At 58.4% G+C, this 24,470-nt stretch overlaps 9 protein-coding genes across 9 annotated transcripts; all 9 read left to right on the forward strand.

Moving 5' to 3' along the window:
* Positions 1 to 1,312: 1,312 nt before the first annotated feature.
* Positions 1,313 to 6,658, forward strand: LSCM1_06634 (uncharacterized protein; the record flags this gene model as incomplete). Its single annotated transcript, XM_067324046.1, has 1 exon — positions 1,313 to 6,658. One exon carries the CDS (start codon positions 1,313 to 1,315, stop codon positions 6,656 to 6,658), a length of 5,346 nt encoding a protein of 1,781 aa, XP_067180587.1.
* A 997-nt stretch (positions 6,659 to 7,655) lies between these two features.
* Positions 7,656 to 9,548, forward strand: LSCM1_06635 (uncharacterized protein; the record flags this gene model as incomplete). The annotated part of the gene is made up of 1 exon (XM_067324047.1): positions 7,656 to 9,548. The coding sequence occupies one exon, from the start codon at positions 7,656 to 7,658 to the stop codon at positions 9,546 to 9,548; it is 1,893 nt and encodes a 630-aa protein (XP_067180588.1).
* A 3,055-nt stretch (positions 9,549 to 12,603) lies between these two features.
* Positions 12,604 to 14,049, forward strand: LSCM1_06636 (uncharacterized protein; the record flags this gene model as incomplete). Its single annotated transcript, XM_067324048.1, has 1 exon — positions 12,604 to 14,049. One exon carries the CDS (start codon positions 12,604 to 12,606, stop codon positions 14,047 to 14,049), a length of 1,446 nt encoding a protein of 481 aa, XP_067180589.1.
* Positions 14,050 to 15,395: 1,346 nt separating this feature from the next.
* On the forward strand, positions 15,396 to 16,118 carry LSCM1_06637 (uncharacterized protein; the record flags this gene model as incomplete). The annotated part of the gene is made up of 1 exon (XM_067324049.1): positions 15,396 to 16,118. The coding sequence occupies one exon, from the start codon at positions 15,396 to 15,398 to the stop codon at positions 16,116 to 16,118; it is 723 nt and encodes a 240-aa protein (XP_067180590.1).
* A 1,116-nt stretch (positions 16,119 to 17,234) lies between these two features.
* LSCM1_06638 (uncharacterized protein) lies at positions 17,235 to 17,486 on the forward strand (the record flags this gene model as incomplete). The annotated part of the gene is made up of 1 exon (XM_067324050.1): positions 17,235 to 17,486. One exon carries the CDS (start codon positions 17,235 to 17,237, stop codon positions 17,484 to 17,486), a length of 252 nt encoding a protein of 83 aa, XP_067180591.1.
* Positions 17,487 to 17,705: 219 nt separating this feature from the next.
* Positions 17,706 to 18,026, forward strand: LSCM1_06639 (uncharacterized protein; the record flags this gene model as incomplete). Its single annotated transcript, XM_067324051.1, has 1 exon — positions 17,706 to 18,026. The coding sequence occupies one exon, from the start codon at positions 17,706 to 17,708 to the stop codon at positions 18,024 to 18,026; it is 321 nt and encodes a 106-aa protein (XP_067180592.1).
* A 1,306-nt stretch (positions 18,027 to 19,332) lies between these two features.
* Positions 19,333 to 20,709, forward strand: LSCM1_06640 (uncharacterized protein; the record flags this gene model as incomplete). Its single annotated transcript, XM_067324052.1, has 1 exon — positions 19,333 to 20,709. The coding sequence occupies one exon, from the start codon at positions 19,333 to 19,335 to the stop codon at positions 20,707 to 20,709; it is 1,377 nt and encodes a 458-aa protein (XP_067180593.1).
* Positions 20,710 to 21,271: 562 nt separating this feature from the next.
* Positions 21,272 to 22,036, forward strand: LSCM1_06641 (uncharacterized protein; the record flags this gene model as incomplete). The annotated part of the gene is made up of 1 exon (XM_067324053.1): positions 21,272 to 22,036. The coding sequence occupies one exon, from the start codon at positions 21,272 to 21,274 to the stop codon at positions 22,034 to 22,036; it is 765 nt and encodes a 254-aa protein (XP_067180594.1).
* A 567-nt stretch (positions 22,037 to 22,603) lies between these two features.
* Positions 22,604 to 24,460, forward strand: LSCM1_06642 (uncharacterized protein; the record flags this gene model as incomplete). Its single annotated transcript, XM_067324054.1, has 1 exon — positions 22,604 to 24,460. The coding sequence occupies one exon, from the start codon at positions 22,604 to 22,606 to the stop codon at positions 24,458 to 24,460; it is 1,857 nt and encodes a 618-aa protein (XP_067180595.1).
* Between the last annotated feature and the right edge of the window lie 10 nt (positions 24,461 to 24,470).

Genomic DNA, 24,470 nt, shown 5'->3' on the forward strand with positions numbered 1-24,470 from the left:
CAGTGCCATGGGTGAGCGTCGAGGTGGTGCAGCGCCCGTGACAAATATTCTGCGGAAAGTATTGTGTAGACGCCTAGGCGCATCTCTTCTTGGTCGTTAGGAACGCCAACAGTGCAACAGAGGCGGAGAGGAACGGGACTCGATGACACGCGTCGTTAGACAGCCTGTTTTTCTTTGCGTCGGCAGGGGTTGAGAGGCCGCGCATGAGCACCCCGTCAAGTAGGCGGCTCAGTTGCTCTTTCGGTGAAAAGAAGGCGTGGATGAGATGCCTTTGGGAAAAGGCACTGAGGAGGTTATCCACGCGCCTCTCCATCTTTGCCGCCCCCCTCTGCACTCTCCCCCCGAGTCGCTCGCCGCTGGTCGATCGATGTGCGTGGAAGTCGCATAGCTCGTGATTCTTTGAAGACGCCGTGGGACTTGCACAACGCCATCTCGTGCGCTCAACGCCTGAGTATTCTTTTGCCCTTCTTATCTGCTTTCTTTGTCAACCTCCTCTGTTGTGTCCAACGGCTCGCATCGTTCCGGTCCACGTAGACGCGATGGCTGTCATCCCTCGTGTAACCTTCCGAAGTACCCCAATCTTTCCTTTTCCCCGACACCTCTTGATGCGCCACTGCCTTTTCTGGCTAAAAGGCAGTCTTTGGAGGTAGTCTTACGGAGCCTTAGCGGAGTCGCGTCACCTCCTCCCACGTGGTGAGGAGACTACAAATCCAACTGGGAATGGGCGAAGTCATCTCCGCTGATTGGAGCGACGGTAGTGCACTCTACGACGCGTGTGCGTGTGCGTGTGTGTTTGTGTGTCTGCGCACGGCCATCTGTGTGCCTCTTTTTGCTCTCTCCTCTTCTCATTTTTTCACAATCACTCACCTTCGGTTGTAACATTTCTTTCTGCCTCAGATGCGCCTTCGTGCGCCGCCCTAAAGTCACAGGCAGCTTCCTTCACCGTCGAGAAGGCGTTGGCAGGGTGAAAGCGAAAACGTTATCAAAAATACCAATCCGGTCGAGCTCGCCGCCTTCGTTTCTTCTAGGAAGGTGGAAGCGCAGACTGTGCAAGCCAAGCGCGCGACCGCATATCAGATGTTATCCCTCTCCTTCCCCGCTATGTCGCCTGCTCCCCCACCCTCCTCAACCTGTCTTCACTTAAGTGGTGTCGGTATTTATGATGCCATTCTTTTAGCTTTCCACATACGTGCACCTGTAGTGAGCTTCTCACGCACGCCGACGTTGAGATCGAATTGCCAATCGAAACGCGTCAAGAGGCGGCTCTCTTACCGCGCCGCTCGTACGGAAATCGGTCCGCTCAGTCACGGCGATGGAGACGGATGGTGCTGCGCCAAGGGACCAGGGGGCTGCGCCGGACCAACAGTTTCGCCCAATCATCTTCTGCCTCAACTCGCACACGCCAGAAAACATGGACGCGGCAAGGGTCGCCCAGCTTCTTCAGCCCCGCTTCCGAAAGGGCGACTTCTATATCTTAAACGTCTCCACCGCTGCCAATCCAAGCGGGACATTCCTGGAGGCAAACAATGCTTCAGTGATAGACGTGAAATTGCCGTCTGGTGTGTCATCGCTTCCAGACCGCCTGAGCGTAGGTGTTCAGAGTGCACTCGGCATGATCGACGCAGCGCGACGAGAAGCAGAGCTGGTCGCGGCCCGAGCGAAGGAGGCGCAGCTTTCCGCCCTTCAGGCAGAATACATGGAGGATGGCCTTTCGGCTGAAGAAGCGCTAGCTGCCGCACACGCAGATATGCAGGAGCGCTCCGACTCAGAGGGCGCCGACGATGACGCATCTGTCGATGGGGAAGACGACCACCGTATGAATGCCGGTGGGCGTCTTCCACCAGCTGTGTGTATAGTAAACGCGCCTCTGTCGCCCACAGTCGTCACAAAGTTGGCGTGCGATGTGGCGGGCATGGCTGCAGTAGTGATTCTGGAGTCGCCGTGCGCGGTGCGCGAGTTGACTTCCACCACTGGAGGTGGTGTGCCCAAGGGCACAACGGGCAATTTAGGCTCGAACCCTCCGAGCGAACGGGGGAGAGGTCGAGGCCCTGGCGCGGGGGCTGCCGCCTCCTCTTCCACGATGAGCAAACGACAGAGCGTGTGTGGAAGTGGTGGTGGGGTGAACGATGTGCTGGCGGCCCTTGAGGGAGCGCGGCTTGCTCAAGCAGGCGACAGCGCTTTTCAAAACGTTCTCCTTCAGCACGTGATGTATCCGACAGAGAGCGTTAGCACTGCCAGCCCGGGCCCACAGGCCGCGACTCTCCTACGTCCGGCGGTCCCGGTGGCGCAGTTTTTGTCCCTTTTAGACTTACTGCTGCTGCGCGTGTTCGCTTCCTGGGTGCGATACGACACGTGGCGAGCGGGCCGCTCCCTGGTGCAGGTGCCAGCCTACAGGCCCCTAATTGACTCGGAGGCGGCATTGTCTGCCGTGACACTCGAGGATTCGGCGGCGGCGGCCGCCGCAGAACAGCGCCCCAGCAAGCGCAAGAGCGGCGGGAACGAGGGCAACATTCTACTGCCGACTTCAGACGATCCCCCCACCACGACGCCGCACCCTTCGACTATGGCAGAAGTTGCGGCAGAGCAGTTTGAGTACCGCGCGTATATGCAACGCTGGTGGGTTGGACCCTCTCAGGGGAGTGCGAACAGCACTTTAGCGACTCGGGAGGCAATTCAGGAATGCCTGCAGGGCTGCCTTTCTCAGGTTGCCTCGCCTCAGGGGGCATCCACGCTGCGCACCTCCGCCGAGACGTCTGCAGCGCAGCTCGCTGAGGACGTCGCTAATGTGTGTGCCAAGTGCCACGCCACTGCAACAGTGGCTTCTGGAGCCGCATTGCCGTCTGTGAAGGACAAGGTCACGGCGGGCAATGTGGACGAGGAACCTGCCGCTTGCGGGGCAGCCCTCATCTCGGGTTCCGCTTCCGCCGCCCTCGCTGCCGCCTCCGTCGAGGAAGCTCTGGCGCAAACTGTCACTGCGGAAGTCGGATCAGCTTCGCTGCCAAGCGTCTCGACGGCTGTTGTGATGACTGCCGGCGAAGCTGACGCGCTGCACTGGATGCGTGACTCGTTTCTTGCCCGCGACCAGCATGGGTGGCACACTGCCGTTCACCATTGGGAAGGAACCACACTGTGCTGTATGCACCAGCCCACCGAAGTTGTGGGCGCGCCGCGCACACGGCACGCGGCGCACCTACTCGACTGCCCCACCAGCTTTCCCCGTTTTTTTCATGAGGAGGGCTTCCTCGAGGCGGAGGCTCACCACTACGCACCGTCCTCCCTGGGCGAAGAGACGGAGGAGGAGGAGGAAGAGGACGCGTCGTCTGTACAGACGGCGTCAGACTCGAGTCGCGCCGAGAATGGCGTGCCTGCGGAGGACGAAGCCGCCGCTGCGCGGACGTCCACAGCCAGCAGAATGGCACCTGATGCTTGCCCTACCATCGACCACGTGGATCTTGTGAGCCAGCACCTGCGCCGGCGACGTGTGCTGGAGCAGGTGCGTTTGTCGCACGCCCGTCCTCCTGTGCAGGAGCTGTTGTGCGGGGCGGCGGCGTGCCGTGCCGTCGTCACGGAGACACAGTGGATGCGAGCAGCGGACAGCACAGTCGTTGAGGTGTCGCGGACGGCCGCAAACACGGCGCAGGTGCGGTGCGCTATCATGGACGCTGGCATCCATCTCCAGGCCGGGTTTATGCTAGAGTGCCCGGCAGAGGTGGTTGGCGGCTCCGCGAAAGCCCCGGCCCCCGATGCAAGCGCGAGTACACCGCTGCCAGAGCCGCTCGTTCCATCTGGTGTCCGTGGCTTTTTGTCGGTCGGGCATCAACTGCGTGTCATAACGGAGGTGGTCGCTGATAACGCAGAGGCGGTTGCCCACGCGTCCCACACTGCCGCTGTCGCAGCCGCCAAGGAGGCTGCCATTGTGCAATACGAAGCACAGTTCAAGCGCGCTGGAAAAGCCTCCAAACCGCGCGACAAGAGCGCCGCCGCTACTCAACTCACTTTGGAGCAAATCACTGAAACACTGCTCGCGGCGCTGCCGCCACCGCCGCCTCCACCTGACCCTGAGAACGGCGATAGAAAGGCTGCTCCAGCGCGCATAGTAATGCGCGTGCACGCTTACTTCCCGCTATACCTCTGCGTCATGACAGCCACCGCGTCGAAAGCAGGGGTACCGGGGATCCATCTCCGATGCCTCACGCCCAGCCTGCACAGTGCGCACCTTAGGCCGCGCATACTCCTCACCGTGCACCTGTGGAAGCAGGGAAAGGTGAGCGTGGCAACGGTAGCGTACCTGGAAGCGATCCGCGTTTTTGTAGATGGCGTGGTGGAGGTGTGCTCGCCCGACCTCGCATCTGGCGTGCGCCTTTACCTATACAAGGGTGGAAGCTATGCTTCCGTCTCTGATCAGTCCCGGCTGCTTGTCCTCCTCGATGGCCGATGCATTCTTTACGAGGGTGCCGAAGGCGGACGTGTCGTTCATGAACTGCAGCGGGGGCGGGCAACTGCAGTAATCGCCCCATCAGTACACTGCGTAGAGCGGGAGGACGGAGTGCAAGTGGAAATAGTCGAGCCTGGCGGCACAGACAGTATCGATCGGGCGGGCTTGATATATTCCCACCTGGGCCTCGCTCGCCGCATCCGCTTTGGTGATGGTGTGATGGTGGAACGGGGCGACAACGTTGGTATGTGGTCATGGCGATTCGCAGGGGCTCCAATGGTGTACTGTGACGCGGTGGCCAACGAGATTGCCTTAGCGGCCGACGAGGACAAGTGCGACCGGTTCACCTACCAGCCCAACACAGACGCGTTCTCTCTCTTTGTGGGCGACGGAGAGGCTGAGGGCGTTAGGGTGGCCGCGAGTGTATCGAGGAGCAGCTGCCGCATCTCTGTCTTCACGCAAGGCCGTGATTTCTCAAGGGGGTGCGATGAGCAGGGCAGCCCCGGCGGCGTTTTCGCGGTAGACTGTGCGTACGGAGGGGTCTATGGTTGTGTGGGTGTAGACCATGTCTACCGCGTCTCGCCGTTTGGGCGTTGTTTTGAGGAGGTGCAGTATGGTGAGGAGCCGCGCCATCGCCAGTTAGTGCTGCCAGAGCAATACAAGAGGCCTAAGAAGAAGATAGCGGAGGCGCTACTGCTGCCAGAGTACCCGAGCCTCAGCTTTCGCCGCGTCGTTAGTGGCGAGGACGGCGAGCTGGCAACAGCGCCAGCCGAAGGCCACGATGACTCGCTCCACCTACAAGTGTCGCCGCTTCTTTCACCAGCAGAGCCTGCGCGCGTTTCGGCGAGTACTACTCGTGCGTCACCCTACAGGGCGTTGTCTATTCAGCCTCCTGTTACACGTACGCAGCTCCAGGTGCGCTGCATCGCGTTGCAGGAAGACGGCACAGTGCTCACAGTGCTTGATGCAGCGTCGTGGAAACAGTGGGTAATGTGGTGGAAGCAGCACCGGAGCTGGATCCCTGAGTACTCGGTGAAAGCATCAAATGGGGTCCAAGGGGACCATTCACTGGAGAGGTGTGCCTTCAGACTCATCAAAGCTTCCCTGGTCCATGAGAAATTGGTGCCTCTCACTGAAGCAGGCGCGGAAAACCCTCCGGGAGAGGCCGCCGCGGTGCAGAAACATGTTCTGGTGCTGCTGCCCTCCTCTGAGGGCGCCTCCGTGCCGTCTTGGTGCAGCGCCGGTAGTCTTATGCCTAGGAGTTCCGGGTGCGGTGCCAGTGTTGCCGACGCCGAGAAGAAGAGCCCGGCAGCTGCGGTAGCGGTATCGCAGGTAGCCGAGCTGCTTGACGCGGAACCAGCTACCCCTATCCTGATGCACAGCGAAGAGAAGCCGCCGATCGCGCCACGCACAAATGGTCGCCGCGTTACAGCGTTGCCTGCAGCGCCAGGTGGGCGCGGCGGCTCTCTGAACTACTGGTCGTCGGTCCTGTGCCCACAGGCGGCGCAGCTGTCTCGGAGCAGCTCGGCGAAGGATAAGGAAAGCTCTATGGACACTGCGCGAGCGGACACGGCAAGCCCCTCTACAGATGCAGCCGCAATCGGCACCGCGGCTGCAGCATCGCTGCGAGTCCTATCTGCAGTGCGCAAGAATACCCTCTTTACTCAGTCGACGAAGGTGCCATTGATGCACTCGTATCGACCTGCGGCGGACGAGCACACGGGGACCAATGCCTCGACCCGATTTCATACGCCACTGCTGGAGGTGCAGCCGAGGCAGCTCGACTTTGGAAAGGTGCTTCCCGGGCGGAGATACGTGGCGACGGTGAGGTTAACCAACATATCGACGGTCCCCTGCCGTTACCGTGTCCGCGTCGGCGCCCTCGTGCGTCCTTTTCTGTTCGTTTCCTACTCGCGTCAATTTGTGGCGCCTGGCATCACCACAGATGTGCAGGTGGAGCTGACTGGTTTCCAGCCTCACGGCATGAAGGACTCCCAGATCAGTGTCGTGCATGAGGGCGGCTTAGCGGAGGTGGGTGTGTGGTGGTGCACTACGGACACGGCACAGTCGACGCAGCTCGGTGACGGCGTAACGTGCCTGGGCTGGGCGGTGCACAAGCCGGTGCTTCAACTTCCACACATACTGGCGGACGACACAGAGCAGCCGAATGAGGAGCGCTCCCTCTCCAGCTCCGAGACCGGTGTGGACATGCGCCCGGCGTAGCTTTGTGCCATGTGCGCGCAATGGGAGCGTGGTGTAGCAGACGTGTTCCTCTCCACTCCCCCCCCACACGCTCCGTTGACCGTCTCCTTATGTGGTGCCGCCGCGTTTGCTACTGTAAAAAGGGGAGGTGGCGCTCACTAGTATGATTTGCTGTAGCTACTCTGGCCCCCTCCCTCCCCTTCAGCTCGTTGCAGGGGCCCTTGAGCGAGAGTGACTGTTTTGCGTCTCGTTCACTGTTGTCTCAAGCACCTTCCTCTTCCCCATTCGGGTTCGCGGCGCCCAAAATGTAAAATAGAAATCTCTTCTCTGTTGGCTTGCGGACATGCACGCATGGAGATGTGATGTAGCGTACGTAGTCGGTGCCGCTTCAGCGGGTGCGTATGCGCGCATGCAGCTGCATCGGCGTGCCATAGTTTTTGACCTAATCTAGTATCCGACCTCTGAAGCAGACGACAGGTGCGAAGCCCGGGGGGGAGGTGCAGTGGCGCTCGCCGGTGTGAACAGTACGACCGGAGAAGAGGCAGGATTTGCCTTGTATATATTTTAGGCCCCACGGCTACAGACATGTGTGTCGTCGCCAGTGCCCACCAAGTCTCCCATTTCTCATCTGCTGCTGTACCTTTGCCGTATTGAGCTGCGGCGCCGCGAGCGAGCTGGCCACCGAAGTGACGTGGCCATACTTCATCATATGGCGGCATCGACCCGGTTCAACCACATCGGTTGCTCCAGGGCAGGTCCCGTGGCACTACTGCGATACAGCATTCCTGCTACCAAATGGAGAGCGCACGAAAAAGTTGCTGCTGTCGTTGGAACTTCTCTTCTGTTATCCCCACCTACAGCGGTGCGGCTTTGCTCTCTCTCTTCCCTTCTGACATAGCGCGCCAGCTGTTGACTTCTCGCGCAGCCTCTCTCTCTCTCTCGCGCAGTTTTTTCTTCGCACATATTTGCCCTCTTCTTCTGTCACCACTCAATAGGCGCGCCGCGTCGTGCGACGTTCATGGCAGCCGACGCAGCCAACCCGCAACCAGGGAGCGTGTACCGCGCTGGCCTGCTTGAGCACACCCTGGAAAAGAGGTGGTTTTGCCAGTTCTGCATTGGCATTCTGCTTTGCGTGAACAATGGCGCCTGTTTCTGCTTTGGCATTTTCAGTCCTTACATGAAGGGCGAGGGGTTCAGGTACAGCCAGTTTCAGATTGACGCCGTCTCTACCGTCGGGGTGCTTCTCAGCTACTTTTCTCTGCCGACTGGCTTCTTGTATGATCGCAAAGGTCCTACCGCCACGTTAGTTGCCGGAACACTGCTCAACGTGACGGGCTGGGCAGGGATGTACTTCATTTTCAGCGGTGCACTGTCCTCCAACACAGTGGTTGTGTCGATCTTTTACGGTTTATCGCAGCTCTCTGCCAGTTTCTATGAAACAGGCAGCATACTTACCAATTTGAAGTCTTTCTCCTGCTATCGGGGGCGCGTCATCTTGATTCAGAAGACCTTCATGGGCCTTGGCAGCTCCCTGGTGGCGCAGATCTACATCGCCTTTTTTGAAAAGGAATTTGATGGCATTGCGCCTTTCTTTGCCTTTCTGTGCCTCTACTCGGCTTTTGCAGGGACATTGGGTGTGCTATTTTTGCGCCTTCCAACCACCGCTACGCGCTGTGTTGGTATCAACGTTGTGGATGCCGATACTTGCGCCCGAGGTGGCGGCGAGCCGCGCATGTTTGCACTTCCCTTCAACGTCGGGACCGTCATTCTCTGCGTCAGCGTCGCCTTTGTCATGGTCACCTCGCTCGTCGAAAACTATGTCCACCCCTTGAGTATTCCATGGCGCGTGGTCATCGGATTCGCCACGATCGGCCTTTGCGCCTCTTTCACGGCCATGATCTTCACTACACCGAGCTACGAAGTGAACCGCCGCCGCGGTGCGAGCGAAACACACATGGGCGGCCCTGAAAACAGGGCATCGGCTGTAGAGGCGTCCGGTTTTGTCCTCTCTCCAGCCGCAGCTAGGGCAAGCGACGATGCCGTGATGGTCAAGGAGGATGATCGCTGCTACGGCGCCGTAGACGATCTGAGCACGTGCGCTGTGCCGTCGACCGAGGTGCAGCCCGCTGCTGGGCTGAAAGACGAGTTAGAGGCGTCAGCGATGCCGTCGAAAGCCGAGCCAATGCTACCGCCGGCGGAGCTCGGTGCCGGTGGTAGCGACACGCAGGAGAGTGCTGATGTGTTGAACTCCAAGTCGTTGTGGGAAAACTTACAGTACTGTGAGCTGTGGTTGTTGTGGCTCGTCTGCTTTGGAGCGTGGAGTGCCATGACGGTGGTGTCGACCAACAGCAGCCATATCTATCAAGCCATTGCACGCGGCACCTTCTCTCTCACCGTCAACAGCGTTTTTGTGTCGATCTACGGGGTGGCAAGCGCGGTGGGTCGCATTCTTGTTGGTGCTTTGTACCCCTGCATGGAGCGGCGGCGCATTCATGTTTCCGCATTGTTGCTGGTCGCCCCGCTCCTCAACATCATCGGGCTGCCACTATTCTTCTTCACCCCAGCTCATTTTCTATTCGTGCCATTTTTCGTGGTCGGCCTTGGCGTCGGCTTCTCCTGGGGGAGTACGGTGCTCATCGTCACATCCCTCTTCAGCTCGGCGAACTGCGGCAAGCATTACAGCTTTTTGTACACAGCCGGCATGATTTCACCGCTCATCTTCAACATGGCGCTCTTCGGCCCCCTGTACGATCACTACCAGGCAGAGCAGGGGCACGGGAAGGGGGACTCCTGCGAGGGCGTGATCTGCTTTGCCGTGCCGTTGATTGTGTGCACGGTGGTGAACCTATTCGCAGCCCCGTCGGCCTACGTGTTTTACAAGCGCACCTCGGCCCTGCTGCAGGTGATGTAGGAACCTTGGCCAGCTGCCGTCACATTCGTGGCCTCGGTCAGCCATGTAGCCAGGAAAAAGAAACGTCCAAGCGCAACGGCCGACCGCTTTCGTGGAGACCAGCGTAGTGTATGGGTATACGCGTTGGATGGCCAGAGACCGCTTCCCTTATTGTTATTATTACTTACTCTCATCTGTCATGCGCTGCTTACCATTGCTGTGCAAGAGTGTTTTCTTGGCCTTTGTCTGCATGACCGTGACACGTAGCGGCACTGGTATTGGCAGCGCTACCAGACACTCATCTGGCTCTGGACGCCACTGCTAGAGGTAGAGGAGAGTACGGAGAAGAACGCAATGATGACGCTTTGGTGTGTCTTTGTTGAGACAGCGAGCACTCGGGCGCCCGCGCAGGAACGGCCGTTTTTCTATAGTGTCACTCGCTGCATCCAAGGCTCCGCTTCGCCTTTTCCGCTACTCCGTAAGGGTGCCTTTTTTGTGTTGCGCAGTGACGGGCCAGTCGGAAAGAGGACGGCGGGAAGGGTTAAGGGGAAGGTATTAGCACTCACTCTACTTCTTTGCGAATCAGCACTCTTGACATTGGCCTTTTTTAGGTTTTTTTTACCTTCCCGCTGACTTATTCAACGCGTCCCTTCTGTCCGCCTTGCGACGTGAGCTCCACTTCACACCGCCCGTCCTGTCACAGGCCCTCCTAGCTCTGCAGGGAAGCCGTGGTGACATGCATCACCGAAGTGAGGCGCACCCCGTGACTGTTGCATGGCCCTTGCCGTCAGCCCTGCCCACTACCGCCCACAGCTCTGCGGGCCGCATCACAGTCGCTACTGATCACTCCATTCGTCACATGATGTCTCACTTGCGGCGCGGATTTGTCTCCCCACGGCAGTGCACAGTGAGGGTCGGCTTTGGAGCGCCCAAGTGAAGGTGGTGCTTCGCTCATTACATGGATGGCGTCAACTTGAGCGCCGACATCCGCAGCGACCCATCGCTCTGACCTCTCCAACGTTGCAGCTGCGTGATTCTGTGTCACCACCATAAGTGGTATACGGCATCGGCAGAACATAGCGGGACCTTCTTTGCTTCCTTACACAGACTGTGTGTGTGTGGTGGTGATGGTGGGGGAATACTGGGTGTCTCCAATGGCACAGGTATAGGAATGCGCGCGCTCTCGTCATTGGAGCAGCGTTCCCGCCACCGAAGGCAAATAGGTGGGACAACAGAGAGTTCGTTTTGGCGAGGAATCGTCACCTTGGGGCGATAGGTGGAGTGGAGGGGGGGGAAACAGCAGCGGCTTGCTTCTTTCACTTCTCTTGATGGGGCTTTGCCACTGAGCAGAGAGAAGAGCGCTCTACCGCACCCCGATGGCTTCTCTGGTCTGCGCCGGTGACTTTCCCGTCTCCCATCGCTCTCGGAGCCCCCCCCGCTTTCCGCATTTCGCGCCACCCTTCTCCTTTTGTCATAGTGGATGGCGCATACATGTGCTGCACATATCGGAGGGGACGCCAGGCGGTGGTGATGACAAAGATGGACAAACGTTTCGGCGTTTTCAGCGGAACTCAGCTCACCCATACGACGCCATCCTTAGGAAATGCTCACCGCGACGTTCACACCGTTGACAGCGAGCCTGTGGTTGTGGTACCTGTGGAGATGGGAGAGCAAGACATCTCGGAGGCAAGGCGAACTCGTCGTCGTTGCCAAATACAGGAGCTCATTTTGCCGAAGAGCATCACGGGTATCATGGGCGTTTATCACACATGTCGTCTCTACTTTGACTATCGACAAAGCCGCGTCGGTCAGTCAGGGTCGTGTGCTGCGGTGAAAGGAACAGCCTCAATTAGGCAGCTGACGAGGATATCCGCACTGTCAGCGGCGGTGGCGGTGAAGGGAAGGAGACTGCGTTGCTGGGAACCGAAATAGAGATTCCTTTTCTGAGAGATACCGCCGAGGCTTGCCATGTGACGGAGTGGGTCTTCAAGCGACTGGTTCGACCTATTCGCGACAGCCATGGACTCGCCCCTGTCCCCTCCGCGGAGGGTGTCTCCGCTGTCACCATAGCTGATCAGACGAGCGATCATGCAGCACACTCAGCGACACGTCCCTGCGTCTCGGAAGGGTCTCGCGGGTCCGTAGAGGAAGCGATTGTCAGGGTAAACAAGCGCTGACACCGAAAGTCTCCTTGACGTGAGTCCGTTTTCTGCTTTGTGCGTCTCTCAGGCTTCGCACGAGGGCGAGGGCCGCTCACGTCTCTCTCGCGTCCACTATGCAGCCACAGGGCGGAAAACGTGTACTGACAACTACCACGCTCCCACATTTTTTTCTTTGAAATGCTACCTTTACCGCCGAAGGAGTCCGGGCCGGCATTTTTATACGTTTTCTGCTGACTTGTTTCAACGCGTGGCCCTGCCAACGTCCTTGTCGCTGCTTGCACATAATCTTTATGGCATCATAACACGTCCGCACGGGCCACGGGTGACGAGCTCACACTTACACTTACACAGGTTTGCCTCCTCGATTCCTGTAGCGGCCACCAGCTTGTGTGGGAATCAGGCGCACTGCGCCGACATCTGTAGCAGGGCAGGGCGGGAGTGCGTGCGCAGGTATCATACGGCTGAATTTTAGTCGCTCGAGAGCGGCATGAAGGCGAACGGAAGCGAGCAGCCACGCCATCGGGGGCAGATTTCCTGATCTCAGTGTCGACCGCAAGTCCCTGCGCGAGGCACAGTGGTTGCGCATCGTACACTGCCACACTTCTTGCGCCGTCTGTCTCCCTGTCTCTCTCTTGCTCCCCCATCCGCCTACCCAAGAACCTTAAGCTCGTCGCTTCACCTTTTCCCCTTCTCTTCCGCATACTCGTTTGTGCACCATCGTCTCTCCTCCTCTCTACGCGTCTCCCTCCGGCTTACCTCAACGGGTCTTTCCAGGCGATCCGCCTCCTTTTCTGCCGACTCCATACGTAACCTTTTTCCTTTGCTTCGCTGACGGTGTGCTCGTGCGCCAGTGGTGGTGGGGGCGCCGTACTTGAAGTTGCTCTGCCATCCCTCTCCCTTCTTCACAGACGGTGATGGCAGGCTCACCAACCACGGTGCCGTTTCATGTCGTGACACACAGGCTGAGTTTTCACGGCGCAACCAACAATTGGCAGGCGGTGGTTAAATGCATCGTGGAGGACGGCAATACCGATGTTTGGTGCTTTCAAGCGACTAGCGCAAGGAACTTAAGGTCTCTCCCAGATGCTTTTGTGAAGAGCTCCTCAATGGGCCTTGCTTTTGTGAGCCGTAAAGCCTCGGTGCAGCTGCGTAAGGTGGCGTACGTGAATATGGCCCCCTTGTTAGTCGAAGCGGCACAGCGGTGGACAGCCATCGCGGACTCGTTGCCTGTCTCAACGCACCACCTCCGCAAGTTGCAAGTGGTTGTCGGATTGGCAGCGGTGGATGTAACAGGACCGTGCAGCAGTGGTGAGCGTGCTGCCCTTGGCCGTATTCTCGTTGTGAATGCCGACTTCGAGCGTGTGCGAGACTGGAGCACAGACTTTCACAGCAGCCTCGTCCAAGTGCTCTGCTGGCAGGTTTGGGGTGGCGAAAAGAGCTACACTCAGCAGTGGGGCTGCCGGCACGTCTGCTTTGCCGGTAGCTTTTTTTTCCCTCCGGGCTCCACCCCGTACATGATGTTGACGTCTCGCAGCGGCGGACTGAGGGAAACCCTCGACGCTGTCACTGTTGTCAAGCCATTCCTTTGCTGCCAATGGAACAAAGACAACGACGGGGCGTGCTCGACTACCAGTGTGTCCTACATGTGCGTCGTGAACGCAGCGGCGCAGCGGGTCAGTGAGATGCAAGAGCTGCTAGGGATCCGCCTGAAAAATGACGGAGCAGCAGAGATGCGCATCCGCGACTTGAGAGTGTTTCTCTGCTGTAGCAACACGGGCAGCTGTGATAATGTGGAGCTGATGGCAGAGAGGGAGGACGGTTGGTGGAGATTGGCGAAGCCGCTCGATACGTCCGCCACCCAACACGTGATGTTGTGCCTTCAGTGGCCAGCGGAGGGGGTGGACGAGAACGCCACAGACGAATCTCGCCTTCCCGCGTCGACCCTGCGTGTCAGCCTCCTCGTTCGCTCACATGGAGTTCTGTCGCCTCGACGTCAGGCGATCGAGAAGGTGAGAGGCGTAGACTCGCCTCTTCTTTCAAGTGTCATGGCGGGTACCTGTGTTGGTGAAGAAGCACTTTCTGGGAGAAGAGAGCTAGATGCATTGCTGCGCGTTCGCGGGCACGTCTATGAACCAACTACTGACATGGGTGCCGAGTACGGTGAGCCCGTCATTACAGCCCTCTACAGAACAAACGTCCCCATTCTACCTGGGTGCTACGATTACATATTTGTCTCCACTTACACGGGCGTGACGGTGGAGTCGACGGTCTCGCACACGACCACAGAATTTGCACAGGAGCAGGTGACAGCACACCTTCCCTTGCATGCGCATCTGGCTCTCCCCAGCGCGACGACATGAGCCTGGCGACGTCGCCCCAGCTGGCGAACTGCTGCGCTGAACTGCAGCTCCGTTGTCCTTGCGGTAGTGTGGCGCACACATCTGTTTCGCGTTTTAACATCTCCGCGTCACCCCGAACGCGTCTACAGGCGTGCGTAGAGAAAACCATCGCTCATGCGCTTTTGTTGCACTACGGGTCTGCTCAGAAACTGCGCCCTACAGCGCCGCTAAGAGATGGCGTAGCTCATCGCGGCTTTCCCGGATACAGCGCAGACAAGGACCCATGGTCACGCCCGTCGGCACCGCTGTGCTACGAGGGTACATAGCACAGCGACCGGGTGCGCATTTACGCTTTGTCTCTGCGAGAGGATTCACAATGAGCTTTGTTGACACTTTTCCGCCGCCGCGCGCCTCTGCGGCGCAGCACTCATGCGTGCCTTCCTCTTCCCACCAAAGTCTCTGCAGCCAAACCCAAGGAGGCCATGTGCAGACTTTTGGCGTCCTCGCAAAGTTGTCCCTGCGCCTCTGCCGCCGCGGTGAGGTGCTTGCCATCATCAATGTGCTAGGCATTACACTGCAGGAAGCGGTAATCTTGGCGAGTACGCGGCACGGGCGCAAACGACCCGACGTGGGCTGCGCCTGACCGAACGAGCCAACTCGGTCCACGCCGAATCACCAAAGAGCTGAGAAACGAAAGGATGTCTGCTCACAAACTAACGGAACTCAAACTTCTTGAACATTGCCCAGATACTCTGCCGCGACGCAGGTCGTACCGTCAATGCACACAGGCCTCCCTCCGTAGCTGATGCAGCTGCTGCCTCTTACGACCTCCTTTTCGAGCATCTGCTCATGTTAGCACTCCCGACGTTACCTGCTTCTACCTCTCCGCTTTCTTGAACTTCCTCCCTCTCTTCTACACGTAAACACATCGCGTCACTCCCGGCCGTGTCAATGCTGCTGTGCTCGACGTCGCACGCGTCTCGGGCATGCGTCAGCTGTCGTTCAAACAAACTTAGAGAGCACAGAGGCGCATGAGTAGCGTGAGCAAAAATCAGAGTAAAAGAAGAAACCATTGACGCAACACAACGTTGTACTCTGCATCAGCGGTGATGTGTGAGTGTATGTGTGTACACGAACGCCCTCACCTCTTTCTCTCGCTCACCTCACTGTGCTCCTAACGTTTCCCTTAATTTTCATTTCCTTCATTGTGCAGTTTTTCCCCTTTCTTTGTGTGTGTCCTTCCTTTGCTCCCACCGCATTCACAGTTTTTTTTTTTCGTCCTTCAGCGTTCTCTCTACATCGCTGCGGCCCCTCCTCCGCACCTCAAGCGCACGGGTCTCTGCTGTTGGTCGTATACCTGAGTGTGCATGAATTTAGCCACACTAGCGCACGCGCACACGCACGAAAGACGAAACGGCCCGGCTTGTGCTCGAAAAGCATCGCCGCACTGGGAGCGTCTTCACCTCTTCCAGGCAGGGCTCAAGTTTATGCGTAGGTCGAAGGATGAGAAGGTAGATGTAGCTGTGCGGCGTTGTCGGGCGTGGAGCGCGCCCGCGGCGCCGCTTAGCCACATCTGCAGAAGCACCGATGGCTCCTTTGTGGAGCGCGTTGCAGGCGCGATCGCGTGCGACCACACCAACCCTCCGCTACCGCCTGCCATCTATCGACTCTTTCCCACACAGACGGCTTTCGCTGTCGTGGACATTCCTTTTACTCCATCGCCGGTGTCCCCCTCCAATGGAGCGCGACACGCGCCTGGTTCGCCACCAGCAGAGGAAGACAGCGTGGAAGCGCTCAGGGCCGAACTGCTGGCCGCAAAAAATCAGATTAGGCTGCTGAACACGGCAAGCGCACGCTCCTTCCACAGCTACGCAGCACTGGAGGCTGAGAACGCAGAGCTGAGGGACATCAGCCGACGCCTGCGCGAAGTAAATGAGGAACTGAAGGCGCGCCTTGCGCAGCGCAATCATGAGGTGGATGAGCAGCTTCACCTCATCTGCGACTTGGAGAAGAAGCTGGAGGAGTTTAGCCGCATCAACAACGCAGCACACGTAGCAGCGTGCAAATCTCTTAATGGCGATCCGAAATGATATGCACGTGCTGATGGGGAAGGGGGAGCGCCGCACCCAGATATATCGTATACACCTTAGTGTGCGGGAGACGACTCTTGGCCTAGACTGCCCGCGGGTGAAAAAAGTGGTGAGGTTGCATTCTCGTACCTCTCTGACTGCGCGCGGCAACTGCTATCCGTTTGTTCTCGTCTCTTCTGCGCTCGTCTCTCGTATGGTACTCAGCGGGCCTTTTCCCCCTCCCGGCGCCTCCTTTCGAGCACCCGTTGTGCGCATGTGGACTTGTGTGTGTATGGGCGTGCCTACATGTATGTATATAAAATGCCTGTTTGCTTGGGGTGGGTGTGTCGGTATAAGTGTTTGTGCGCTGTGCATGCAAAGCGCGAGCATGCAAGGTGAGAGCGCGTTGCGGGCCACTTTAATGAAGTTTAAACAAAGATGAACCACAGCGAATGATTAATCATTGTGTTCACATCAGGTTCGACAAACGAAGTCAACCTGAAGTGGAGCGAGCGTTATCGGCGGGGTTGCGCGAGTCCACAGAAGAAGACCAACATATGTTTCCTTCCCTCCAACTTTCTCGTTTTTCTACGCACTGTTTGACTATTTCTCCTCACCAGCGCGTATGCCGTGCCAAGAAGCGGCCAGGTCGGCGCGGAGGAACCTGTCGTGAGGCGCATTCAAGCCCCAGAAAAACTTAACGAAACGGGTGCGGCCGACGAAAGCATATTCCACGAGATGGGAAGGGGAAGGGCGCACTCGGCAGTGACCGGCAGAGAGAAATTCACCTGAGATGGCAACGACGAAACGAGCTGCAATCATCGAAGTCTGCGACCACATCCGCAACTCTGCTTGGCGCGAGCAACCCAGCAGCGTCCTTCCCTCCCCTCCCCGCTCCTTTCTTTTAAAACGACATGGCGCGACCAACAGTAGCGGTCGAGGACGCCACTTCTTTGCCTTGCCCAAAAACGACAGGGCAAAAGAGAGGTGTCGGTGCGACATCGCTGCCTGTGCCGAACCCCGAACTCCCTCACACCACCCGAAAGGGGCGTAAAGCGCTACCTTACAGCGCGTAGCCGGAGACCGGAACGGGCTCCTGTTTGACCTCTGCGGGCAGGACTGCAGCCACCTACGAGGATGGCACGTACGACGTCATCTGCTTCACGGACGCGTCGGCCGACGGGTGGGGAGCGGTGGTGCGGTACGCGAACGGCACCACCGACGCCCTGCAGCAGAGGTGGGCCACGGACTTGCACCCGAAAGGTCGCGTCGGCGAAGGCCCGCCACGCACGCGGGTGCCGGACCCGCTGCCGAACGACGAATACTTCACCGCCAAGCACTCGGCGCACGCGGAGCCACGGGCCGCGATGCTGTGCCTGCAGTACCTGATGGCGCACGGGCTGGTCGCGAGAAGGGGCCCGACCATGCGCATGGCGGTGGTCACGGACCACTTTGCGATTGTGCGGGCGCAGCGGAAGCACAACGGCTTCGGCGGCATCGGCAGAGGGTACTGCCTGAACCGCCTGTACGCGTACACGACGGCCCTCTACTTTAACGAGCGCGTGCAGGTGGTGTTCTTTTACATCGCCGGCCAGGTCAACCCCGCGGATGAGCTATCACGCAATTTCGCCGACGACGGCGGTACGACACGGGGGTGACGCGGCGCGCTGCCGGCGACCTGGCGGTGCCTTTTCTGCGCAGCACGTACTCCCCGTTATGCGAGCAGGCGCGCGGATCGCCGCCCACGATTCTCGCAACGGGGCGGGTGGATGGGGGCAACATGGCCCCCGCTTCCCACTCAGGCTCACCAACGACGGGGCCCCAGCACCCCTGATGGGGAGTTTGTTCCCCGGCCAGCGTTCCCTTACCGCGGCAAGGACAGCGGCTACCGGCGCGTCCACCAGGAAGGAGCGGCTGCGGGGGTTGTGACGGGCAGCTGTGACGGGGCCATTCTCCTCCGCAGCACGCACACGCCGCACTCAGCGGAGAGAACGCGGAACGGAGTACACTCCACACGATGGGCAAGCACGGCTACGGGGGACGAGGGCTGGTCCTGGCCAAAAGTCTGCTTACAGGAGAAATGAGACCCGCGAGCGCAGCGAAGCCGCGGCGAGATTTGCTCCCCAAATGTGGAGGGGGGCTGTTCAAGCGCATGCGACTAGCAGGAGCGTCAGCCACCTACATCACGTTCTTCTCCTCCCCTCACGCTTTCTCGTCTCACACACATCACAGTCGCCCAACAAAGAAGACATGAACCGAGAAGAGAGGAAATCAACGTTCACTGGTTGCAGCAACAGTGCACAACAGGCTGCAGTTACGAGTTCAACTGGAATCAACAAAATATCACAATCTTCCACGGCGCAGCCAACCGTTACGAGACAGACGGAAGCTTCGACGGGCGCCCTCGCTGCCGCTACCGGGGGCCTGTCAACAACCTCCTGGGCGGGCGGGTGGGCGTTTTTTCCCCGAACTATTGTGTGAAAGGTGATGGTGGCGTGGAGGGCGAGAGGGCTTCGCTGCTTCACCAGGTGTCCACCGTTTGCGTGCAGAGCACTCATGCGTGTGCAGGAGAGACGGTGGGAAACGCAGGGGGAGAGGTAGAGTCATCATCCCGTGCACACAAGGTGGCGTCCACGCGTGTCCGGTGCAGTACAGCCTGGTCGGCGAGCCGGGCCTCCGGTTCACCTCCGCCCCATCTGGCGGGGCAAAAAACGCATCGAGCTCTGTTGTCCGATTGGCAAGCGCACCATACACTACCCGACACGCTCTAACCTCGCACGGTTGAGATTCGCGTGCCTGTGTTGGTGCCACTAAACGGCGCACGAGAGCGTTTTCCAGAAAGGTATTCGGCGTGAGTTGAGTGGCCACATTCATTTTATTCGTAGTCTGCTGCTATGTGTCAAGGACCGTTGCAGCGGACTGTCACAGCAGAGAGGCAGTATTGTTCTTCGGCAAAGTGAGCGCGGGACGCTCTCGTGGGCCTTTCAGCTGTGATGTAGCTCTCTTCCTCCTCTTGAGAGGTAGAGATACCATGAACATTATGTGCACCTTTTCGCATGTGCATTACATCCCTGTTTCGGTTGCTTTGCTGGTCCGCATTTTCTCTCCACATGCGCACTCACACTCACACGCACACACACGCACAGCCCGGGTATACAGTGCGCTCGGCTGGGCGAAATTAAGAAGTCTTCCTTGCAAACAAGCCGGACATCTATTGCGCTGCATTCACGCGCAAATGCGACGGTTAGCTGGCGCCGTCGTGTCGTCCTCGGCACCTCTTCGGCGCTTCGTGTTCAGGGCAATGTACGACAGCCGAGCTTCAGGCGTACACGATGTGGCGCCACGAGATGAGGTCGACTTTCTCTACGAGGGACCACAGCAAGTTCTTTCAGGCGCGCATCCACTGCCGCTGTTCCACCCGGAGAATTCTGTGACTCGACCTCCCGTATCTCCGTACTTGCCGTCTCCTCAGCGGCCGCACCCGTACTTCACGGAGGAGATTCCGGAGCTGCCCCATTTTTCGACGACAAGGCCGATTGTTTATACGATGGGGACAATGAAGCAACGTATCGTGGCGCCGGTGTTCGATCTAGCAAACAATGTCAGTCATACTCGCGAGCTGGATCCGTTCATTTTTGGCATGTACCCAGAGACGGAGGAAATGGCCAAGAACCTGAGTTACTGGCTCGTACGCTGTCAGAACTTCTCCAGCAAGTGGGACTACGAGAACCGCGAGGTGTGGCGGAAGGCAAAGAAAAACTGGCCAAACACTGGCATGGGCATGGCGCGCGTTGGTGACCGCAAAAACCATGCACACCCATGGGGTGCGCACTCCAAACCGGTGAAGCCGTGGAACCTGCTCATGCCAACTATGGATGTGAAGACGTGGAGCAAGAGCAATCGGATGCTCGTTACGCTTAAAATGCTGCAGGGAAAGCTGCAAATTGTCGAGCGGCTGACGCTGTCTGAGCCGACTCAGGAAGCGTACTTGCGGCTGTGCCGCACCATGGGCTGGGATGTGCGCCACAACGGCGGCGGCGCGCTCTTTATGGATGGCGGTTCTCGGCTGACGCCGAGCAGCGAGTACGACCGAGCCTTCTTCTTTGGTAGCTTTTTTAACGGGCGCAATAAGTTGGTGCGGCCGACGTTGCTGTGCGACGAGCCCTACGACTACAACCGCACCTCTTCGAAGGTGCGCACGAAAGGCCCAAAGGGCCAGAAAAACCCCATCCCCATTAATCGTTTCAACGCCTACGACGCCCTCACGCACGACATTCTCATTATGACGGAAGGCGCCCTCGTGCAACTGGAAGATGAGATGTACACGCACAAGCTCGAGATGCTTCCCCCTCACATCCGCACGCAGTTGCCGGAGCGCGGATTTCTCGACAGTGAATTCCTGGGTGACGTGCCACCTGCGCTGCAAACGATTCAGATGGAGGCGGCCGCTCGCACTGAGGAGGCGGAGCAAGCAATGTACGCCCCTTACTATGATAACCCATATCACCCATGGAAGGACGAGGGTGAGGCATCGTACGCTGTGGACGCTGTCGAGGGAGTGGTGCAGCGCTTCGTCAAGTCTCGCAAGACATCGTGGAAAATGCTCTCGTAGGGTACCCCTAACTGCAGCTACGGGAGGATGAACTGTGCCAGTTCGCCGCCCCGAGGCCCCCTAATGGCTGGTCTATGCTCTGTGGACGTGAGCGTTGTGTTTTTGCTGAAGAGTCAGTGCCGCGCACGCACACGTGAACACGAGTGACTATGCTCACATGTGGTGCGCTCAAGCCGCTTGTTGGGGCTGGCTTTCATTTCTTTTTTTGCGCCTCGCAGTTTCCTGCATAGGAAGAGAGACAGGAAACGAGAAAAAGGACGTCGAGCCCTGTCGGCAGGCTGCGTGACCTCGGCGGCCAAAGCGCTTAGCTGCGGCGCTGCCGTTCTTTTCAAGCATACCCCCCCTTCTTCATGAGGACCCCTCTCAGCAACTAGCGGTGCGAGGACGAATGCACATCGTCGCCCCTGAAAAAGACTACGTATTTCACTTCATCTGCTAACTGCTCACCTCTCTGTATCTATGTGTCTGTGCACTTTTCTCTTCTTGTTTCAGCTGCACTCTCGGCTCATCTGTGACCCTTTTTGCGTTGACCCATGACACAGGGCGGGTGCATCACGCGATCATGGCAAAAGTGACCTGCATGGTCTACTCCGGCCTTGGAGGGGCCATCTTGGTAGGCCTTCTCGGACTCGTCACTATAGGTTTCTTCATCTCTACCTATTGCTACCGACGGGTGTGTCTGCGGGACGAGAAGCGGCCGCCGCTAGTCTTCTTGTTCGACCTGCTGAAAATGGTTACAGCCGGAATGGTGTCCTCGTTGGTCAATTACACGTTTACGGCGAAGGTGGCCTCAGCGGCGAGTGGCATTGTAGTGCGCCAGAGGCCACTCGAGGGAATCGGCTGGTACGGCGCGATCTCTTTTGCCGACGCCTTCATTGGAACCCCGGTCTCGATAGCGATCGGGCGGCTTATCAATCGAAGTTGCCAGGTGTTGGATAAACGGATGCGCAGGCCATCCCCATGGAAGGACACGATACACCAAAATATCATCTACGGCAAGTACAGCGACGAGCACGACTCCACTTGCGATTACCGCGACACCCCACCTCCTTTGAGGTGGGTGTGGTGGTACTCCCAGACTGTCACCTGGACATGGGCGTGCGTACTTGGAGAAGCTATGTCAGGTTTGCTTGTCCTATACAGCTTTCTTCTTCTGAGATCTTTGTGGAATCCGGTTGCATGGATAGCCGTCCTCATTTCGTTCTGGGGCGCCGATTGTCTCTTGAAACAGTACGTGGTGGTGATCCTTAGTCACATTGTCTTGTCATATCTCCGTCTCGCTCTGATCGACTTCTTTAATAAGTACACCGAGCACGCATCTTCCTAGCCGCACACGTAGCACTTTGGCCTCCTGCCTGGTGATAGCGCAAGGCAGACAGCAATGACGAGAAGGCTGCACTGGACAAATGTACATACGATACTCTCCCCTACCGAGCGGCGAATGAGCAAACAAACAAACGCTATGGGCAGAAAGAAACTAGGATGTGCTGACTGTTAGAAAAGTGAGCAGAGGTGTAGGCTGCATGCTCTCGAGGCGCCTCGATGGACCGCTGCGTCTTTTCCATGCGAGTCGGCATGTGGTCTGTGGTGCAGCGCGTTGTGATGCAACGTGGAAGGCTAAAGTAGCTAGCTCGTGGTCCTTCTTGAGTGAAGACGTGCGCACCGCCACAATCTCCTCTTCCTTTCCTCTATCCATTGCTGATATGGGCATGGGTGTGTCTCCAAACGCATTTCATGCTTGTCGCCCAGCCCGCTCGCTCCGTTCTTGCCCAACACCTCACCTCATTGCCTGCTCTGTGGGTCTGTCTACACCCCCCCCTCTTTCTCGAATGGTCTGGCCAAATAGTCATTTTCTTGGAGCAGTCGGAATCCTCTCTCTCTTCAGTCTCGGTCGATGAAAGCTTTGGGATGTGGCCCCATCACCCGGCTTGCCAACGTGGCCGCTCCAGGTGTCTCGGCAGCTCCAGGGGCTGTCTACAACCGGGATGACTGGAACGCAGGACGCGACCTGAGTGCCGAAGAGCGGCGGTGCGGGATTCTCACGCGCTTGTGCACACTTTCCGCTCCAGCGCCGAGTAGAGGGGGATTGCCAGCTTGTGAACTGGCACCTCTGGAAGCCGTAATACGCGTCAGCTCCACCGATGCACAGGTGACGGAGGTGGACGCTGAGGGGCGCGGTGCTTTTCTCGAAAAGGCGCCGAAAGGGCGGTGGCGTAAGATCTCCCGAGCTAAGACGCTTTTGGTGGAGGATACGGCAACGCCGTTTAGTAATCCGGAGAAGAGCTTCTCGCCGCGCGTGCAGAGCTACGGCGAGTACGTGCGGCGAATTGGAAAGCTGCCCGAAGAGCAGCCGCTTCTGCACTTTGCGATGTTTCGCGACGGGTACTCGCTCGGCTCGGTGCGCCACCGTCTACAGTATGAACTTGGGGTGCCCCACGACGGTGTCTATCTCCACGAGCCGCCAGGCGGTTTCTTCGCGACCATCACACAGTTTGGCGTAGCCGTCGGAGTGACGCGCGAGCAGCTGCCTCACGCTTCGCGGCACTACAACGTGCATCCCCTCATCTTTGACGACCGCAGCTATCACCCCCTCAGCGACCTTCCACGCCTCACTACCGCACCGCAGGCGTACCTGCACCGCATTCTTTTGCGGTGTGTCACGGGAGACGAAGCCGCCGTCTCACGGCGCCTAAAACGCCTCAGCTCACACGGCTTCGTCAACTACTTTGGGTTAGAGACCTTTGGTATCGGCAGTAACACCCTCTTCGACATGGCTGCGTTTCATCACCGCGACGAGCCCCATCGTTCAGTCGGCGCATATCTCCAAACCCTTGCCGAAAGTAACCCTCTGCACCATCAGGCATACCTCTCTTATGCGAATGCCGAGGAGGGCACCGTTGCAGGGGCGGTGGCGGCGTGGCTTCGGGTGTGCGAACGCGCCAAACTTCCGAGGCAGACGCGGGACATCCTCCGAAAGCTACACGGCTACCACCTCTCGCATAGTCACCCCCAGGGTGCAGCAAACACATCTATGATGGATGTGTGGTCAGCGTGTGACATGATGCCTCGCAGCACGCAAAGCGCCGCCGCGTTCGTATGGAACGCGATGGCGTCGCAGCGGCTCTTGTCACTCGGAACCCGACCAGTGAAAGGGGACCTAGTTAGCCGAAAAGACGACCACGGTACTGAAGAGATTGTGGAAATCATGAGCGACGCAGATGCCGCTCATTACACCATCGAGGACGTGCTGCTCCCCGTTCCCTGCCGACGCAGCAGCACTGGAGAGTTGCGCTACCCCACTCACCGCGTAAGTAAGGAACTGTTTGCACAGTTTGCCAAGAAGCACAGCCTCGCCTTCCTCTTCGACTTTGCCCTTGACTGTACGGCGAGTGCTGGAGCTACTGAGACAGCGTACCGCCATGTGGTGGGTCGGCCACGCCATTTCCAAGCCGCAGTCCTGCAGGACCCAACGTCGTGCGCAGCGCTCAAGAGCGAACGTTTTCTGATGCAAGAGCACCAAGCAACGGAAAGTTGGTCTCTCGATTACGAGCGGCGTGTGCGAGAGCCGTCTCCTTTCAACGTCTCGGAACGTTTTCGCGAGCGCATGCGTGGAATTAGAATGCGTCGCAGCGGCACTCACTCCGTCGCAATCTCCTTGGTGCTTCCAGCAGGGTCATCGCCGTGGGTGGCGCTGCGTGAAGCGTTTCATCTGCACTATGGCACATTTCATGATTTGTATGGGCTAAACTGAACTCTGGGGC

Source organism: Leishmania martiniquensis, chromosome 11, assembly GCF_017916325.1.
Source record: "Leishmania martiniquensis isolate LSCM1 chromosome 11, whole genome shotgun sequence".
NCBI lineage: Eukaryota > Euglenozoa > Kinetoplastea > Trypanosomatida > Trypanosomatidae > Leishmania > Leishmania martiniquensis.